Below are 19,524 nucleotides of genomic sequence, written 5' to 3' on the forward strand. Positions count from 1 at the left end.
AGGGGGCAAAGCTGAGACTCAGAAACCTAGGCCCGTCTGACTTCAAAGTCCACGTTGCTTTCTACCTTGCCATTTATTCATTCATTCAGCAATTTAGCTACTAACCATCTACTATGTGCCAGGCCTATGCCAGGTGCTGGGGACACAGCCACAAGCAAAACAGACACGGCTCTCTCAGGGTGGACAGTCTAGGCATTACAAGAACACAGATGGATATGTATGATTACAAATTGGGATGAGTAGCATGAAGGAACAATAGTGTGATCAGAGATTTTCACAGAAAAACTACCTGGGCGGCCACAAAGATAGATCGTCCTAACTCTTCCTAACGAAACAGCCACTTGCCAGCTATGTGTAAGTGAAAGACTTTAGGAACCTTTCCCTCTCAGAGCTGGGCACCGAGCATCGCCTCTCTGGACAGCGCATAAGCCCTCGGGGAAAGCTGGTATGTCTCAAGCCCTGCACAGACTCTGTTGACAAGGAAGTCTTTCTAAAAGTCTTGCTTATTCCTTAATATACTCACATATCCCAGCTTCAGGCACCCCTCACTTAGTTAGGTGTGTACAGAAGTTTACAATTACTGGGGATCTTTCACACAGATTCATTCATTTGAACCTCACGGCAGCCCCATGTAGAATGCAGGCAGGTTTTAACACACTGCGTGAGAGATGAGGAAATAGAGGCCTAGAAAGGTGAAGGTCGCCAAGCTAGGAAGGCACCCAGATCTGCCACCCAAATCTTACTAGAAGCACCTCGGGCCGGGAAATCATGACTCTCGGATGAGACAGCTGCAGGTCACTGGGCCTGGATAAAGACACCCAGGAGTCCCACGAAGTTCCTGAGAACAATGATCAGGGATATTAAGCAGCTTAGGAAAGGTTTCTAGAATGCAGCTCCTCCAGCCTGAGACACAGGTATCCTTGCCAACTTTCCCAGATTAGAACAGGTTCTCTTGGACTCTTTCCAAGTGCCTCTGACTAACAGAGAAAAGTATTTTTCCATCGCAAACACTGCAGGCAGGCACCAGTCTCCTGAAGGGGGAGGGCAGAGACTGCATCCCAGATTCCCATACAGACAAGCTCTAAAGGTATCCTGATAGCATGTGAACTGCCCTAGCTAAGCAGCTACCACTAGGGATGTGTGTGAGTCCTGGGCACCATATCTCAATCTTGGCGAGAATAACATTCGGGGCCAGGTATTTCTTTGTTGTGGGGTGTTGCCCTTGCATTGCAGGATGTTCAGCAGCATCCCTGACCTCTACCAACTAGATGCCAGCAGCACCCCTCAGTTGTGACAACCAACTATGTTTCCAGATATTGCAAACATTCCCTGGGGCACAAAATCGCCTATGGTTGAGAATCACTGGTCTAGGGACCATGGAGATGGGGAAAAGCAGAGTCCGCTTCTCTGTCTGTCGTCCTAACCCGCCCCATCCCATCCCATCTCACTGGACAGATATATGGCCAGTGTGCATAGATCCTTCTTTTAATCAGGATCACACAACCAATGCCTTCCAGAATTAGACCGAGAGCAGCCCTGTGCTGATGTGGCCTGCCAGCAGGTCCCAAGAGCAATTCACCACTGGAGCTTGTACAACTACAGTCAAGTAACTCCTTGTTCCACTAATGAGCTGCTTCTGACCCTGTGAGCAAATCTTGTTCCCATTAATATGAGCAGCTGAGTCTGATTAAACCAGGAGCCCTGGGTGTTTCTTCTCAATGACACTGGGCCAGAGCAAAAGCTTCTACTGCCACTAGAAGGAGTGCAAAATTGGTGAATCAAAAAGCAGGAGACTCCCATTTACCCAAATTCAATACAAGAGCCAGGACACTCAGACAGACCAGCTTACGACCATTCTTGGACTAAGGGGAAAGTGACAGAGTATACACACAAGAGATCTGAATTAACAAGCTAATTAAACAGCTGAAACATTACCAAAAAATCTTGCTGTCAAGTGGAGGTGGAGATGTGAAGCTGAGCTCCAGAGCAGCTGGGGTGACTCAAACAGTGTTAGGGCCCTGGGTTCCAACCTCCCACCCGGAGGGCTGGGCTTTAGCCCAGAAGTGGAAATCAGTATCAGTTACAATGCTACAAAGTTAGCACCCAAGAAGCAGCATCTTTGTGTCTTTCATTGGTCAGCTACATAACTGGTTAAGGGGTTTACTGACAAACTCAACCAAACTCACTGCCATTTGGTAGTAAGTGTATTTCATTGCACTGTAGTTCTTTGAAGACTAACCATGAAACGGGGCGCCTGGGTGGCGCAGTCGGTTAAGCGTCTGACTTTAGCCAGGTCACGATCTCGCGGTCCGTGAGTTCGAGCCCCGCGTCAGGCTCTGGGCTGATGGCTCAGAGCCTGGAGCCTGTTTCCGATTCTGTGTCTCCCTCTCTCTCTGCCCCTCCCCCGTTCATGCTCTGTCTCTCTCTGTCCCAAAAATAAATAAAAACGTTGAAAAAAAAATTAAAAAATAAAAATAAAAAAAAAGACTAGCCATGAAACAGCCACCTGTTAACACCCAATTACTCACACTACTGCTACCTTCTATGGCACTCCTGCGCACTGTCTTAGCTCCACTGTTGCAAATCTCCTACCATAATGTACTGAAGCTGGATAACAGGTCTCTCTCCCTTAATGGACAAGGGGCTCCTTGAGGGCAGGATTTAGATATACTACAAGGTATGGTACATAAACAGATCCTCACCATCGTATGATGGATGGACGGACAGAGGGTAAAGTCTTCCATGTCTATATTCTTAGACTTAGGCCTGTCTACACATTTTACGGAGGGTACAGCCCAGTTCTTTTCTCCTCTGTTTCTCCCACACTCACCACATTGCTCAATAGGTTCCCAATAAACAATAACTGATTTGGTTGGAGTCATGAATGCAAAGAGAACCAGTGATACCAAGGAAAGAGAGATCAGAAATCCTGGCTGTCCACCCTGACTCATATGCATTTGAATATTTACTCTCTTTCAACTAGAAAGTGAAGATACAGAAGTGAACAAGACTAATAATGGTGCCGCCCTTCACAGAGCTCAGTGTCTGGGGTAATAGACAAATATTAACAATTATACAAATAAACAACTACTATGCTTTAAGAAAACTTTGTGTAGGGACACCTGGGTGGCTCAGTCCATTAAGCGTCCAACTTTGGCTCAGGTCATGACCTCACGCTTTGTGAGTTCAAGCCCCGTGTCAGGCTCTGTGTTGACAGCTCGGAGCCTGGAGCCTACTTCAGACTCTGCCTCCCTCTCTGTCTGTCCCTCCCCGGCTCACACTGTCTCTCTCTCACACACACACAAAAATAAATGAACATTTAAAAAAATTAAAAAAAAAAAAAAGAAGAAAGAAAGAAGACTTTGTGTAGACAGTCCCAATCTTCAAGCAGTCTAAACCTCTTTGAGAAAAGTCATGATTTTTCCCCTTTAGAGCAGCCTCTGAAGTGGTCAGTACAGAAAGTTTATTTTATGCCTTTGTTACACAGGCCTCTGTTCCAAAATGGTCATAAAATTTTTTAAAAGACCAATTAAAAGCATCATCGATATGAACACTCACAAGCGTATGTGTGTTCACATGTGTAGTATGTGGGACTTCCCAAGGATAACTGAAGCTCACCTGAGCACCTACAAAAACCAGAAAGCACTGCAGTAACTGACAGTCACTAGGTAGGTATTTGGGAGCCTAGAGATCTGCGTGTAGCTAACAAGCAGGCCAAAGGCAGGCAAAGGGACTCCTGAGAACCCCTGAAGTTCAAGAGACTTTGACATGATAATAGATCTTGAGAATCACAAACTGCCTGTCTGAGAAACCCTACCAAAGTCAGCAGGAGCTGTGGGAAGGCAGAGAAGAAGAGAGGCCACAAAACAACAACCCCAGAGAACAAAATCAGCCATGTGGAGACCACAAAAGGAGAACTGCCCCACAGAGAAGACAAGAAAGAAATGGAGACTCAAGAGAAGATAAAGATGCCAACAGCTGGATGGCATGGCACCATAAGGGAACAGCTGATGTCCAAACCAAAGGTTTATTAGGGTTAATGGAAATTTAAATCAAAATATCATGCCAGCCGTAATTCAAAATAATGCTCCTGCCTCAATCTTGAAATACCAATCTTCAAGTTTCTGAAACCTTTAATTTAGACTCAGGTGGAAATGCAAGTAAAGTCATCTCTTCAGCTATGACCAGGCAAAGACTCCCCACCTCCCCAACAACCTGGACAAATTTCTGGGAACGTCTGCTGCAACAGGTTCCTTCTCAAAACCTCAAGGAATTCATAGGACCAGAAAGAGTTCATCTAACCTAGCCTTGCCTTTTTGGGTGCAGCCCTTTGATCCAGAGAGGAAAAGCTCCATATCTGGCTGACCACAGAACTTGATCCCAGATCCTCCTCATCCCAGTCCTTAAAGCTTTTCGTTGTCAAAACCTACCTACTTAGCCCTGAACATTCATAGCTGTTTAGACAGCTGTCCCCTCCCGCCAAAACTGCTCTCACCAACCACAAATTCTCTGCTGCTCTCTCACCTGTCTGAGCAACCAGGTGTGTCCACCCACTCCAGACAGAAGTGACCTTTTCATTCTGAAAACAACGTGCTTCTATTTTCTGGGGCAGAGGAAGGAAAGCAGCCAAGGAAGCCAGTTGCCCGTGCTTGTTGCTTCCCCAAACATACAGCTCTCCTGCATCTTAAACAAACAGAAGGGGAACAAAAGAGGTGAAGGAACATTAGTTCAAAATGATGGAAAATAACACAATCTGAAAAAAGAAAGTGGCTAAAAGAAGTTGTATTATTCTTATGCTACAACGTGGCCTACAGAAAGCAGGATACAAAATTCATGTACGGCATTTTAACGTAGAAGATTGTTTTTAATTCTATAAATAGGAAACGAGGCCAAATGTTCTTCCTAGTCTGTCAAGGAATAGGAACGTATGAGTTTATTTTTTCATTAATTCATTCAGCAAATATTTCTTGAACATCTACCCTAAGAAAAACATGTTTCTCCATTTTCTACATTTTTCTAATGTATGCTTGTATTACCTGTGGTTAGGAAAAATATGTATTAACTTTTTAAAATAACAGGTTAAAAGATACATTATTTAAGCTTAAACTTTTCTGACCTGGGAGGATTTCTCTACACGCCCTGTCCAGCAGAAAACATCATGCTGCTGCCTCCCTTCTGTGCAGCACCATAATTCACTGGAACCTCATAGTCCTCCTGAGGTATAAGTGCAATGCGACTGACTGACAATGTGAATTAACAGAAAGACAGCAAATTCAGAGTCAAGTGATGCTGGCTTCTATTCCTGGACCTGCTAACTAGCTACTGACCTTGGGCAAATCACTTCCTAAGCCTTAGTTTCACCAGCTGAAAATCAGAGGGGAGGGCGGTTGGCCTAGAAGGGCAGGCAGTGTAACTGATGATACCAGCCACAAGAGAGACTTGTGGGCCACAGTGGAAAGCTAGAGGACACATGCTAGTCTACGAGGCATTCACGTTCTAAATCATTTTTAACTGGAAGCCACACCAAATGGAGCCATAAACTACAAAATTTGGCCCAAGAACCTATACTTTATGACTCTTTGAATGGTCTCTAAGAGCTTTTGCAACCAACCCTAACATTCTAAGTTTCTACACTCTACTCTGTAGCACACAGCATGCACATGTAGCTACTGAACACATGAAATGTGGACAGTCCAAATTGAGAAGTGTTGTAAAACCAAAAAAGTACAACAAATTATGAAGCCTTAGCACACAAAAAAAGGGGGCGTGGTGCCTGGGTGGCTCAGTGGGTTAAGCACTCAACTCTTGATTTCAGCTCAGGTTATGATCTCACAGTTTGTGAGATCGAGCCCTGCATCAATTTCTGCACTGATAGTGCAGAGCCTACTTGGGATTTGCTCTCTCCCTCTCTCTCTGCCCCTCCTCCACGCGCTCTCTCTCACGCACGCTCTCCCTCTCCCTCTCAAAATAAATAAATAAACATTGAAAAAAAAAAAAAAGAATGTAGCTCCTTAATAAAATTCATATTGATTACTGCTTTAAACAATATTGTGGATACACTGGGTCAAATAAAATATATTATTAAAATTAATTTACCTGCTTTTTACTTTTTGAAATGGCGCACACATTGTATTTTCTATTAGATAGCATTCTTCTAGAAGATAAATTAATCAAGGGTTGGAGATGTTAAATGACTTTCAAGATCACATGGCTAATAACGAGTCAAGTGGAAGCGGAAACCAAGCCCTCTGTTTCCACTGCATTTTGTGACCTTCCAAAAAAGTTTTCCAGTGCTGCTTGCCATAGGGCAGTCTGGTAGAAAGCCAAACAGTATAACGAAAAAGACATCAGACCAAGATTCGGGGTTCAAGTTCCAGAGCCACTATTCAATCTTTTTTTTTAAGTTTATATATTTTGAGAGAGAGAGAAAGAGAGAGAGAGAAAGAGAGAATGAGTGGGGGAAGGGCAGAGAGTGAGGAAAAGAGAATCCCAAGCAGGCCCTGCACTGTGTGTGCAGAGTCCAATGTAGGGCTTGAACCCACGAACTGTGAGATCATGACCTCAGCTGAAAACCAAGACATTTAAACCGACTGAGCCACCCAGACGCCCCTCAATAGCTCTTTGATACTGGGTGCATCACTTCACCTTCTGGGCCTCTGTTTCATCAGGTCTAAAATGAGGGAGTGTAAACCAGTGGAGCCATTTTGTCACCCAGATGACCTTGCAGCACTGACATTCTGCAGTTCTATGATGTGAATCTGGTCTATTTCATACCCTGAGAGAGGGCAACCTCCCTGGACTTCACCAGAGTGTACAAAGTATGAAGATCCCTTATGAGGACCCTCTCAGCCAGTCTCAACCCATTTAATGGACTGGTTAGCTACCAAGATGCCACTCATAGTGCGCCTGTGTCTGTAATAAGCCTTCATTTATCTTAGTAAGTCTAAACCAGCTTTTTTGCAAAGACAAACTATCTTCCACATGCGGATCATTACACTGTTGCATCAGCAGGCAAAATTAAATTCTCCTGCAATGCCAAATAATTATATAATCCACCACAACTCCAGAGAAAAGGTCTAAAGAGCAATGAGCAAAATCCAGTGTGTGACAGCTCAAACTAGACCAGGAGAAAGGGATATTAATCTTGATCATTTTTAACCCACTTTTAAAGTATCAAAAACCGGGGCGCCTGGGTGGCGCAGTCGGTTAAGCGTCCGACTTCAGCCAGGTCACGATCTCGCGCTCCGTGAGTTCGAGCCCCGCGTCAGGCTCTGGGCTGATGGCTCAGAGCCTGGAGCCTGCTTCCGATTCTGTGTGTCCCTCTCTCTCTGCCCCTCCCCCATTCATGCTCTGTCTCTCTCTGTCCCAAAAATAAATAAACGTTGAAAAAAAAAAAAATTAAAGTATCAAAAACCAATTTCCTTTCTGAATGTACTAAAAATCACTAAATTATACACTTTAAAGAGACAAATTTTATGTATGAATTACATCTCAATAAAATAAAAATTCAACATCCGTTTTAAAAACACAATAGAAGTGTTCCACATATGAAATAATAAGTAATTTCACTAATCATAAGATTTTCTAAGAAACTTTTAGCAAGCAATTAGAGAATCTCTAAGTTTACATAATACTTGCCATCAAATTAATCAGGACAGATTAGAAACATCTCTTAGTATACTCTTATTCTCAGAAAAGAATGCCTTGCTGGGGCGTCTGGGTGACTCAGTCAGTGGAGTGTCCGACTCTTGATTTCAGCTCAGGTCGTGATCTCTCAGTTCATGGGATAGAGTCCCACATTGGGCTACACACTGATAGTGTGGAGCCTGCTTGGGATTCTCTCTCTCTGTCCCTACCCTGCTCATGCCATCTCTCTCTCAAAATAAATAAATAAACATTAAAAAAAAAGGAAAAGAAAAGAATGCCTTCCTCAACCCTCACTGACTATAGGGCATGAACTAGTCACTTCTCACCCTGGGGCCTGCAGTCCTTCCTCTATAGAAGGAGAGGTGGGACCAGATGCCCAGGGGAGTCCTTTATAGTTGGCATTCACTTCAACTCAACACTTTCAACATATATGTAAGTCTACCTAATATGAGACATAGGCTAAAAGTAGATTTTTCTTTTGTTGGTTGGTTATTTTGAATTTGTTAAACCACCAGTTATCTGTAGTTTAGAATGTATAATGTATTTAAACTCTCACACTATGGTTCTTGTATTTTGGAAACAGTAGCAGCTTCTCAGTTGGACTGCATTACAAATTTGATGTTTAAGAACGCACGTCACTGTTAATTTACACGTACTGTGTACACACCTTAATTTCCACATAAAACACTGAAAATACTAAGTGTGAAAGTCATTCCCCTTTGCTTAAAAAATGCCCTGCATTCAGCTCCATGTGAGAAGTCTTATCAAAATAAATCTCTCAGACCTCTTGTCTCAGTCTACTGGTAGGGATCAGGGCAATCTTGGCTTTGAAAGAAAACCTTTGGAAGAGGTCACCTTCACTTCGAAGAATATGTTGCATCGCCAATGGGAAGTTTGTACTGTATTGGTAGGGGGGTGTCAAATGGATGAAAGGATGCATAGTCAAAAAGAGAGATGTAGTGTGAGAGAGTAAAACAGGTTAGACAGAGATGGAGGGATCAAAGAGACGAAACAGACTAGAAATACATTAAAATACAAAATAGGTTAGAAAAATACATAAAAATACAAATAAATTAGAGAATTATGTGCATAACTCGATTTACAAAGATATACAGACACATAGATTAGATAGAAAGATACAAAGATGAAAGGTAAATAAAAATGGAGACAAGCAGATAAATAAAGAATAGATGAATACAGACAGAGCAGACAGGTAGATAAATAGACTAGAAGATAGAGGTGGATAAAACAGGTTAATCTGAGAGCAAACATCTAGAGAAAATATACAGTTGAATTAGACACCAAAATGGATCTGATGGATAAGATAACAATGTGATATATAAACTAACTATTGGCTGTGTGATTTGGCAATCACAATTACCCTCAGAGGAAGATATTATCCCTACTGTACAGTTGAGAGGAAAGGAAGTGAGCCGGTATTTCCTTCATGTATTTTCATCTTTACTTCTCACAACTATCCAGAGTATTTTGATAGATAAGACAACAGTCTCCGAAGGTAAAGAAACTTCCTAAGATAAGACCAGGGGTGGCAGCAGAATTCTGACTCAGCTCTTCCCTCCGTGTCCAACATCCACCACGCGAGGCAGAAATGGTGCAGAACTCTGAATGGCATGTTAGACTAAAAGAGCTGGTACCAACCCGTCAACGAAGCTGAGTGATCTGAGCCAGCAAGAACACAGGTTGCTTTAGAATTCTCCAGGCCTACAAAAAAAAAAAAAAAAAAAAAATCTTTGGAAATCACATTCACAACAGAACAAACTGGGCAGAGAAGGAGCTCAGGCAGCACCATCAGGGCCCAGGAGAAACTTGCAGCCAGAGCAGGCTGGTCTAAGTTGGTGGCGCTGACCAAGAACACGAACGACATGGTGGGGAGACTAGTTACCTACCAAGGGACTGAACAAATAAGTAAGTGTACTGGAGATAAAGAAGCCAGATTTCTCACTAGCAGAGAGAAGAGGAAAGGTACAGACGTAAAAAGGTGGAAGACTAGAATCGACCATGGGATAGTGGATTGTCTTAGAGAAATCATTGTAAACCATCATAGCTCCTGGTAGAAGCAGACAAATAGACACGGGTGTACATATGTGTAAATATGTGTGTGCACATGTCTATCTCCTAGCTCTGTCCATCAGCAGGCCTAGAAGCAACAAGATCTCATACGTTCAGCTGCCATCACATGCAGGCAAACCCAAAACTCCAAAGAACACACAGGCAGAACTAAGAATTTGAACCTGCTTTCCAAATCCAGCACTTTTTCTCCCTTAATTATACTGTCTTCACTGACAAGTTATAATCCCAACCAACTCTGCTAGAAACTGTGGTCACTGGGTCTAACATGCAGAGAAATACAGTCTATTCTGCAACTCTTTTCTGACACTTTTTACGTTTATTTATTTTTGAGAGAGAGACAGACAAAGCACGAGCGGGGAGGGGCAGAAAGAGAGGGAGACACAGAATCTGAAGCAGGCTCCAGGCTCTGAGCTGTCAGCACAGAGCCTGGCACAGGCCTCAAACTCACGAGCCGTGAGATCATGACCTGAGCTGAAGTCGGATGCTTAACCAACTGAGCCACCCAAGGTGCCCCAGTCTTTTCTGACACTTCTGTTTAATTAACTAGTGTCTTAATAAAATGCCCTTCACACCTTCAAGTACCCTGTAGAATGAGAAAGGGACAAAACAGGTGTTTCCAACACATTCATCAGAGAGGAAGCAAGAGGCCTTGTGGTCAGGCAAGGAAAGGACACCCAGGGCTGCAGCTCCAGAAGCAGTGGCAAGTAAGTAAAGATGGAGGAATAAAAAGGGAAAGACTGAGGGCAGGAAGTTCACGATCTATTCTAATGTCTCATCATAAAACTCCCCCAATCAACTTGGAACGTAAGCTGTGCCCTAATCAGAACCCAAACAAGTCATTTAAATCAAATAAAAGCATTTCTGATTTCTTCCAGTTACAAGTCCTATGCTGAAAGAGAAAGTAGACACAGTTCCTACCCTGAAAAAGCTCAGTCTTTGGCATGTGGGAAAACATATGAACAATTCATAATAATGCAGTACACTGTGCTATCCAGGCATGTGAAGAAAATGCAATGGTGTCAGAAGAGGGAAGACTCTTCACTGAGAAAGCTGTATCTGAGCTATGCTTTGAAAAATGATCACAACAGAATAAAGATTACCAGAAGGAACAGGAAGGAAAAGACATTTCAGACAGGGTTAACAGCTTACCCATAGACACAGAGGAATGAGAAAGCAGGAAATGCCCAGGGAGCAGTGAATACCTAGATGAGGCAGGAAAAAATGTCTGGGAAGTATGAGTTTATTTTATGAATGCTTTCAAGGTCATGTGAGTTGGACTGCCTATCTAGCACCCAGTGCCCCCTTCTCCTTCTCTAAGAGTACCCTCCCAAACTCCACCACTGGGCTTCAGGGTGACCAATCTCACCGCCAGCTGAACAGGAGAGACTCCAGGACTTAGGAAAATCAGAATGATCCCAACACCTTGTGCATCACTCCCACCATGGCTTTCCCTTCCCTTCTTTCCCCACTTCCTATCCCACCCTCAAAAATTCCTCCTTTGCTCTCACCTAGAGGAGAGTAGAGGTTTCCTGTGCAAGTTTTTCCTACAGCCAACACTCAGAAGACTGGGCCACAAAGTAAGAGAGCAAGAAAGGAAGAAGAGGAGATACAGACATGGTGCTATATACAGAGAAAGAGAGGGGCCCACAGTGAGAGCACAGAGCAGAGGGAGAGGTGAGCAGAGAGAGAAGCCGAAAGAGGCTGGGCCCCAGAGTGAAAAACAGGAGAGAAAGCCTACAGGCTAAATGACCAACACAGACACACCAACAGACCCATGGGCATAGTGCTCACTACCTACTCATGTGCCCATGTACAGAGATTTCCCTACAGTAACACTCCTGGCCCCTCTCTCTACCTCCTCACTCACTCCTGCTCTCCTTTTGGGAAACAGGAACTGGGCATGTGAGGCACAGTCCTTCTAGGTTCTCCCTTTGGGATGTGCCTACCTGCAGAGAGGGTGCCTCCTCATGTGCTCCCAGCCATGCAGTGAGCTTAGCGGGGCTGACGCCATGCAGCTGCTACAGTGCCTGGTGAGTAAATCCAATCTGGGATTCAGAATCTAGAGGCTCACTATTGCTACACATTATCTCCAAACACCTAAGTCATGTCTTCCAACCTAACTATTAACAGTTCTAGTGCTACTATTCTGGTCTCCACTTAACTGACTCGCATCTATCTCTCAACGGGCTGCAAACTCTGGCATCGAGGAAGGGTACTTTTACTGGGTTCACAAAAAGTCTAACAAGACTAACAGACCAGCCAACACAGAGACTTAAGACAGAAGAACTAAGAAACAGCAAAAGCAAGATTCCATTTACCCATTTCCTGCCTGTGTATGTCACTATTTCTTGACAAAGAATAAATATAGGACTCAAGAAATAAGGGCCTTACCTGTCACTCTGCTTGGCTCCTTTGCTGTCAAAAACAATGGGAGAGTCTGCCCAGGGCATAACCGCCGTCCAGATGATGCCAAACCAGTTCCCCACTGGAACACAATGCCACTTGCTTCCCAATGGAACAGAGGAGGAAATGAAGAAAATGCTTAATGGGATTACTACCAGATTGTTTTTTGAGCCTCGCTGTCATGGGAGATTCTCCATTCATTCTCCTTAACATGCCTACTAGGGACAGGCTCAGGGCTTCGAGGGGCCCTATGGCTTGGTTATCACCAAGTCAATCACAAGTCCAATCTTCAGGGCAATTTAAGACCATTCAAGAAAATTCCCACATTCTAAAACTCCCTCCAAAAAATTCCAGGACATATGGCTCTTTCAGAGTCAAATTACTAGAACAACACCTTATTCATGACTAACCTGAAAGGACAATTCAAACTCCAGACCAAGCAGGAAAGAACCCTGATGATTATCAAGTCCATTCCTCACATTTAATAGGTGAGAAAATTGAGGTCTGGAAGAGAGGATGTGATCTGCCCACAGTCATCCTTGGGAGCTAGTAGCAGAGAAAATACTAGGACTCAGCTCTCCTAACACCTAATGCAGTGCCTTTTCCACGACACCAAGATAAATTCAATGACTCCTAATTACCAAATAAATACATATTTATGACTGCAAGATAGCTTCTTAATAGTCATTACTTCAGTGGAATGGCCTTTTATTTCCCTATCCACTGAATCTAATTCATGTGCCCATGTTCTGAACCTCATACAAATGTGTAGATGACATTTTATATATTTAATCTACAGTCAGATGTGTGTAACTAGGATCCGTCACCCAACAGCACATTAAGGTTCCACTCCTCTCAACGTATCCTACAAACAACAGTCCTTTAGGCTGCAAACAGACAAGTCTGCTTTGTGAAACATAAGTGATGATGACTGAGCACAATGTGAGCAAAACACAATACTCAAATAATACAGGGGCACCTGGGTGGCTCAGTCAGTTAATCATCTGACTTCGGCTCAGGTCATGATCTCACAGTTCTTGGGTTTGAGCTCCACATCGGGCTCTGTGCTGACAGCTCAGAGCCTGGAGCCAGCTTTGCGTTCTGGGTCTCCTTCTCTTTCTGCCCCTCCCCCGCTCACACTCTGTCTCTCTCCTCAAAATAAATAAACATTAAAAAAAACACAATTGTTGGGGCGCCTGGGTGGCGCAGTCGGTTAAGCGTCCGACTTCAGCCAGGTCACGATCTCGCGGTCCGGGAGTTCGAGCCCCGCGTCGGGCTCTGGGCTGATGGCTCAGAGCCTGGAGCCTGTTTCCGATTCTGTGTCTCCCTCTCTCTCTGCCCCTCCCCCGTTCATGCTCTGTCTCTCTCTGTCCCAAAAATAAATAAACGTTGAAAAAATTTAAAAAAAAAAAAAAAAAAACAAACCACAATTGTTGAATACAAAATTTACCATCTCTTCCACAAATAAATTGCAAAATGGTAAAAAAGGGAGCAAAATGAATCTTGAGATATCTGATATAGGATTAATAATCAGAATATATACAGAACTCTTAAAACTCAACAGCAACAGGGGCACCTGGGTGGCTTAGTCCGTTAAGCGTCTGACTCTTGAGCTCAGCTCAGGTCTTGATCTCAGGTCATGAGTTCAAGCCCTGCATTGGGCTCCACACTGGGCATGAAGCCTACTTTAAAAAAAAAAAAAAAAAAAAAACCCTCAACAACAAAAACCTGATTCCAAAAATGAGCAAAGGACTCGAATAGACATTTCTCCAAAGAAAATATACAAATGGTGAAATGCAGATATGAAAAGATGCTCAACATCACTAATTATAAGAGAAATGCAAAACAAAACCACAATGAGGTACCATTTCACATTCATTAGGATGACTACTATTTAAAAAAAAAAAAAAACAACAAAGTAACAAATGTTGGCAAGGACGTGAAGTTATTTGGAACCCTTGTGTGCTACTGGCAGAAATTAAAATGGTATGGCCATTGTGGAAAAGGGTATGGCAGTTCCTCAAAAAAATGAAAATAGAATTACTATATGATCCAGCAATTCTACTTCAGGGTATATATCCTAAAGAACCAAAAGCAGGATCTCAAAGTGATATTTGTACACCCACATTCATAGCAGCAGTATTCACAATAGCTAAAACATGGCAGCCACACAAGCGTCTGTCAACTGGTGAATGGATAAGCAAAATGTGACATATCCAAGTAATGGAATATTATTCAGCCTTAAAAAGGGAGAAAATTCTGACACATGCTACAAAATAGACAGACCTCGAGGACATTATGCTAAGTGAAATGAGCCACAAAAAGACAAATACTATACAATTCCACTTATGTGAGGTACCTGTATGAGTGGTCAAAATCACAGGGTCAGAAAGTAGAATGGTGGTTGCCAGGGGCTGGGGGAAAGGGGGGATGGAGAGTTATTGTTTAGTGGATATAATTTCAGTTTCACAAGATAAAAAAAGTTCTGGAGATACACGGTGGTAACGGCTGCACAGTAACGTGAATGTACTTAACATCACTCAACCGTACATTTAAAATGGCTAAGACAGTAAATTGTGTTATGTATATTTTATCATAATAAAAAAATTAAGAGGAATAAATATATATTTTTTAAAATAGAGATATCTGACATACATATCCACCAACTGCAGTGTAGAGACATAATTCAAACCCTGATTTAAACAAACTGTTAAGAAATATATTTTTGAGACAGTCAAGAAAATGTAAATGCTGGATACTTGATCAAATTACAGATTTATTGTTAGTTTTCTTGTAGGTATGATGATGGCATTTTGTTAATGTTTTCAATAGAGTCCTTATCATTTAGAGATGCCTGCAGAAATATTTACAGATTAAATGGGAGAGGAGGACTTACAATTAAGTTAATCAAACACATAATGGAAACCGTACTGCTTTGTAACTGGACAGAAATGTATATGTAAGACTAGCAATCACAGAAAGTTGGTAGGAAAGGGGGAATTAAACCATTAATAGGCCATTCTCCAGTCCCACTAATCTAAGAGGAGAAGCTGCTTATAAGATGTAATCACTACCATACAACTCAGCAATCACACTCCTGGGCATTTATCCAGAGAAATGAAAATTTATGTTTGCATAAAAACTTGCCCACAATGTTTATAGCTTTATACTTAATAGCCAGAACCTAGAAACAACCAGATGTCCCTCAGTGGGTGAATGGTGAAAGAAACTGTGTTGTTGTGGACTGAGTTGTGCCCCCAAAAATTCATATGTTGAGGCCCTAATCTACAGTTTGACTGTATTTGGAGCGGTCCATAAGAAGGTAATAAAGGTTAAATGGGTCATAAGAGTGAGGCCTTAATCTGACAGAACTGGTGTCTGTATAAAAAAGAAGAGACACCAGATGTCTCCCTCTCTGCATGAGTGCACAGAGGAAATGCCCTGTAAGGACATAGCAAGAAGGCAGCCATCTACAAGTCAGGAAGAGAGGCCTCACCAGAGACCAACCCTCATAGCATCTGGATCGCAGACTTGTAGCCTCTGTAACTGTGAGAAAATTCCTGTTGTTTAAGCCACCCAGTCTGTGGTATATCGTTATGGCAGCCTGAGATGACTAATTCAGTGGTACATCTATAACATAGAATACTACTACTTAGCAATAAAAAGGAACAAATTATTGATACTCACAACTTGGATGACTCTCCAGGGAGTCATGCTGAGCAAAAATAGCCAACCCTAAAGAATTATATATTGTTTGATATCATTTATATAATGTTCTTGCCAGGAGCTAAGAAGGGTTGAGGGTAAGTAGAAAGTGGATGTATAATAGACGCATAAAAGTGTATAAAAGCCATATAAAAGGGTGTATAAAAATGGGTATTATAAAAGGGCCACAGGCAGGATGGCTGTGGCAATGAACTGTTTGTGTCCTGACCGTATCAAGGCTGGCTGGGCTGTTGCACTACAGTTTCACAAAATGTTACCAGTGGGAGAAACTGGGAAAATAGTGCATGAGATGTATTTTATTTCTTACAACTGCATGTAAATCGACAAATATCTCAAAATAATAGGGTTAAGAAAAATTTTACTATATGAGCAACATTAAGCCCCAGACGACACCAGTACAGTGCTGCACCAGACTCTTCCTCCCCTCCTCCACCTTCCCCAGGCCACGACTGGATGCATCCACACTTGAGCCTCAGCTGCCACAGCCAGTTAGGGCTGCACTTCACCCCACGAGAGTGGGAGCAGAAAAATGAGCCTGGGGAAGAAAAAAGGGCCACTGCTCTTCTGTAGATGACCACCTCTCTCCACTTGCCACCTTCAAACCTCACACACACTGTCAGCCCTACGTCCATCACCACCCTCTCACAGTACAGGAGACAAGCTCATTTGAAGCTTTTAAACTAATAAACATTAAAATGCACTAGGCAAGCAGTGGAGTTCACAGCAAAGAATGTGGGCCTTGGAAACTACACCACCTCAGACTCTGTTCCCAGCTCTACCTTTTACTACCTTACCCCCTGTGTAACCTTAGACAAGCATTTCAGCCTCTTCGGACCTCAGTTTCCTCACATGTAAAAATGTAACTCACATCACTGCAGGGTTGTGAGGATTAAATAAGGTATTAATTAAATCAAGAGAACCTAGCATCATGCCTAGAACATAATAAAGAGCTAGAAAACTTCATTTCTTTCCACCCTACCTGCTAAAGATTTCCCACATGACTTTGGCCTTACGTCCTCTCCTTTTAATCAGAAATGCAGCACAGCAGGACATTCTGAATTACTCCTTAAAGTTTGTTTGCTCTAAAGCGCTGCTTCTCCTCGTGATGTCCCTATTTTGAAAATAAAAGCAAAATGATCACCTGTAGCAGCTAAAGCATGCCTCAGTCCAGCAGCAATGCAAACAACCTTCTCTTTCAGGAGCTGTGAAAACAAAGAAAAGGGCTGAGGTCTTAGAATCACCCATCTGCAAAATGCTTTGGAATTTATGCCCTGACACAATGCAGCACAGCCCTCATTACATGTCTGATTGGTTTAGAGTCCCCAACTCCCAACATTTCCATCCCTCCATACTTCTGTATGTATCCCTAAAAGGAAAAATCTTTTAAAAATAATATATCACAATGTGTCTCGGGGCCGCAAGGGACCTTCAAAGTCATCCAGTCCAGGAGTTGGCAAATGTTTCCAATAAAGACCAGATAGTAAATGCTTTAGACTTTGCAGGCCATATGGTTTATGTCATAGTACTCTACTCTGCCATTGTAGCATACAAGCAGCCACAGACAATACATGAATGAATGGGCATGGCTATGTTCCAATGAAGATTTATTTACCAAGGGTTCTAGCTGGACGACCTTTGATTTAGTCCAATCTCTATTCAATGCCAGATCCCTTCCACAACCCCCCACAAATCATCATCCAACCCCTGCCAAGCACCTACTTCCTGTGGCACAGCCTCACTACTTCCCCAGGTGCCTATTCCATCTTTGTGCAGTTCCATTTATCTCGTTAGGTGGAGCCAAACATCTGCCTACAGCTTTTCACAATGCTTTCCAAAGACATGAAGACCACTGTCATGTCCTCTCTAAGATATCTTGTGGTGACTTTAAAACTAAGTCTTCAAATTCTTTGAGACCCATCCCTTCAAGATGTGGAGCTGGAGCTTAATTCCCCTCTTGCTGAATGTGGTCTGGACTAAGCAACTTGCTTCTAGTGAAAAGAATAAAGAAGTGATGAGTGGCTTAGAGACTAGGTGATAAAAGGCACTGAGGCTTCCTGCTTGGCCTCACTCTCAAATCACTCCTGGAGGAAGCCAGATGCCATGTCTGAACAACCCCACAGAAAGGCACTGAACCTCATGAGTTGCAACCTCATGAGACCAGCTAAGCTGTGCCCAGATTTCTGACCCTCAGAAACTAAGATAGTAAATACCTGTTGTTTAAAGGTGCTAAATTTAGAGTAATTTATGACACTGTAATAGATAACTAATACATATCTCTTCTTTTGGCCAAACATCCCCAATTCCATCAGTGATCCCCTGGTTTCAAATTCCATTCCCTTCTTGGTTTCTCTCCTCTAAATATGCTCTGGTTACTCAATCTCCCTCTTTTAAAAGAGACTGTATAGGAGCACCTGTGTGGCTCAGTCAGTTAAGCGTCCAACTCTTGACTTTGGCTCAGGTCATGATCTCATGGTCATGAGATCGAGCCCCATGTCAGGCTCCATACTGGGCATGGAGCTTGCTTAAGACTCTCTCTCTCCCTGCCCCTCCCCTGGGCATGCGTGCATGTGTGTGTGCATGTGCACGCTCCCTCTCTCTCTTTCTGTCAAAAAAAAGCGGGGCGGGCGGCGGGGGGGGGGTGTTGTATATACATCAATCATGGCCCCTGTGCAGCTTTACTACATGTGTTTATTACAGATCCACATGGCCTTCCTAAACTTTAGGACCCTCAATGGCAGGATCTAAGTCTTATTCACCTTTATGCCCAGGACTAAGCACTAAATCAACAGAATACAACATCCCATATGCAGTCTGATTAGCACAAAAAAGGACAGGACTCTGGCTTCCCTTCTTTTAGAGACTATATTTCTGTTAATACAACCCACAACCACATTAGCTTTGGGGAAGATCAAATCTTACTACTAATACAACTTGAACATATTGTCCTTTAGGCATTTTCTCTTTAAAACAACAACAACTGGGGCGCCTGGGTGGCGCAGTCGGTTAAGCGTCCGACTTCAGCCAGGTCACGATCTCGCGCTCCGTGAGTTCGAGCCCCGCGTCAGGCTCTGGGCTGATGGCTCAAAGCCTGGAGCCTGTTTCCGATTCTGTGTCTCCCTCTCTCTCTGCCCCTCCCCCGTTCATGCTCTGTCTCTCTCTGTCCCAAAAATAAATAAACGTTGAAAAAAAAAAAAAAATTTTTTAAAAAATAAATAAATAAAACAACAACAACTAAAGGGCTTTACATGTAGATTCAATCTCCTCAATTTCTTCAACTCACCTCCATTCCTTCCTCTCCATCCCCACTGCCATGGCTTTAGTTTGGACCAGGATCACCTCTTGTCTGGATTATTAGCAAGAGTGTCCTGAATAATCTTCCTCCTCACTACCCCTTCGGGCCCCGACCTAACACACTGTTCTTACCGTTTGCCATGCACCACCTCCCTGACTGTCCCCTCCCCAATAGAATTTCTACCACTTCCTTATATTCCAGTCATACTAAACTGCTTGCAGTATCTCAAACCCTGATATTTCATGCTTCTACACCCTTGCTTACACAGTTCCTTCTGTCTGGAATGCTCTTCTTTTGCATCCATTCTATGCATCCTATCTCAAGTCAAGTAAATTTCTACTCAACTTTCAAGACTCTGTATAAGC

The 19,524-nt window shown here is 43.0% G+C and overlaps 1 protein-coding gene across 1 annotated transcript in view; it reads right to left on the minus strand.

Annotated features, from left to right (window-relative positions):
* SERGEF (secretion regulating guanine nucleotide exchange factor) overlaps positions 1–19,524 on the minus strand; it is a 238,204-nt gene that overhangs the window by 209,443 nt on the left and 9,237 nt on the right. Inside the window, 4 exon segments of the mRNA XM_030332663.1 lie at positions 4,525–4,683; positions 9,307–9,369; positions 12,130–12,243; positions 17,009–17,069. Of these exon segments, the coding sequence (XP_030188523.1) occupies positions 4,525–4,683; positions 9,307–9,369; positions 12,130–12,243; positions 17,009–17,069 (397 nt within the window).

Source organism: Lynx canadensis, chromosome D1 (assembly GCF_007474595.2).
Source record: "Lynx canadensis isolate LIC74 chromosome D1, mLynCan4.pri.v2, whole genome shotgun sequence".
Taxonomy (NCBI): domain Eukaryota; kingdom Metazoa; phylum Chordata; class Mammalia; order Carnivora; family Felidae; genus Lynx; species Lynx canadensis.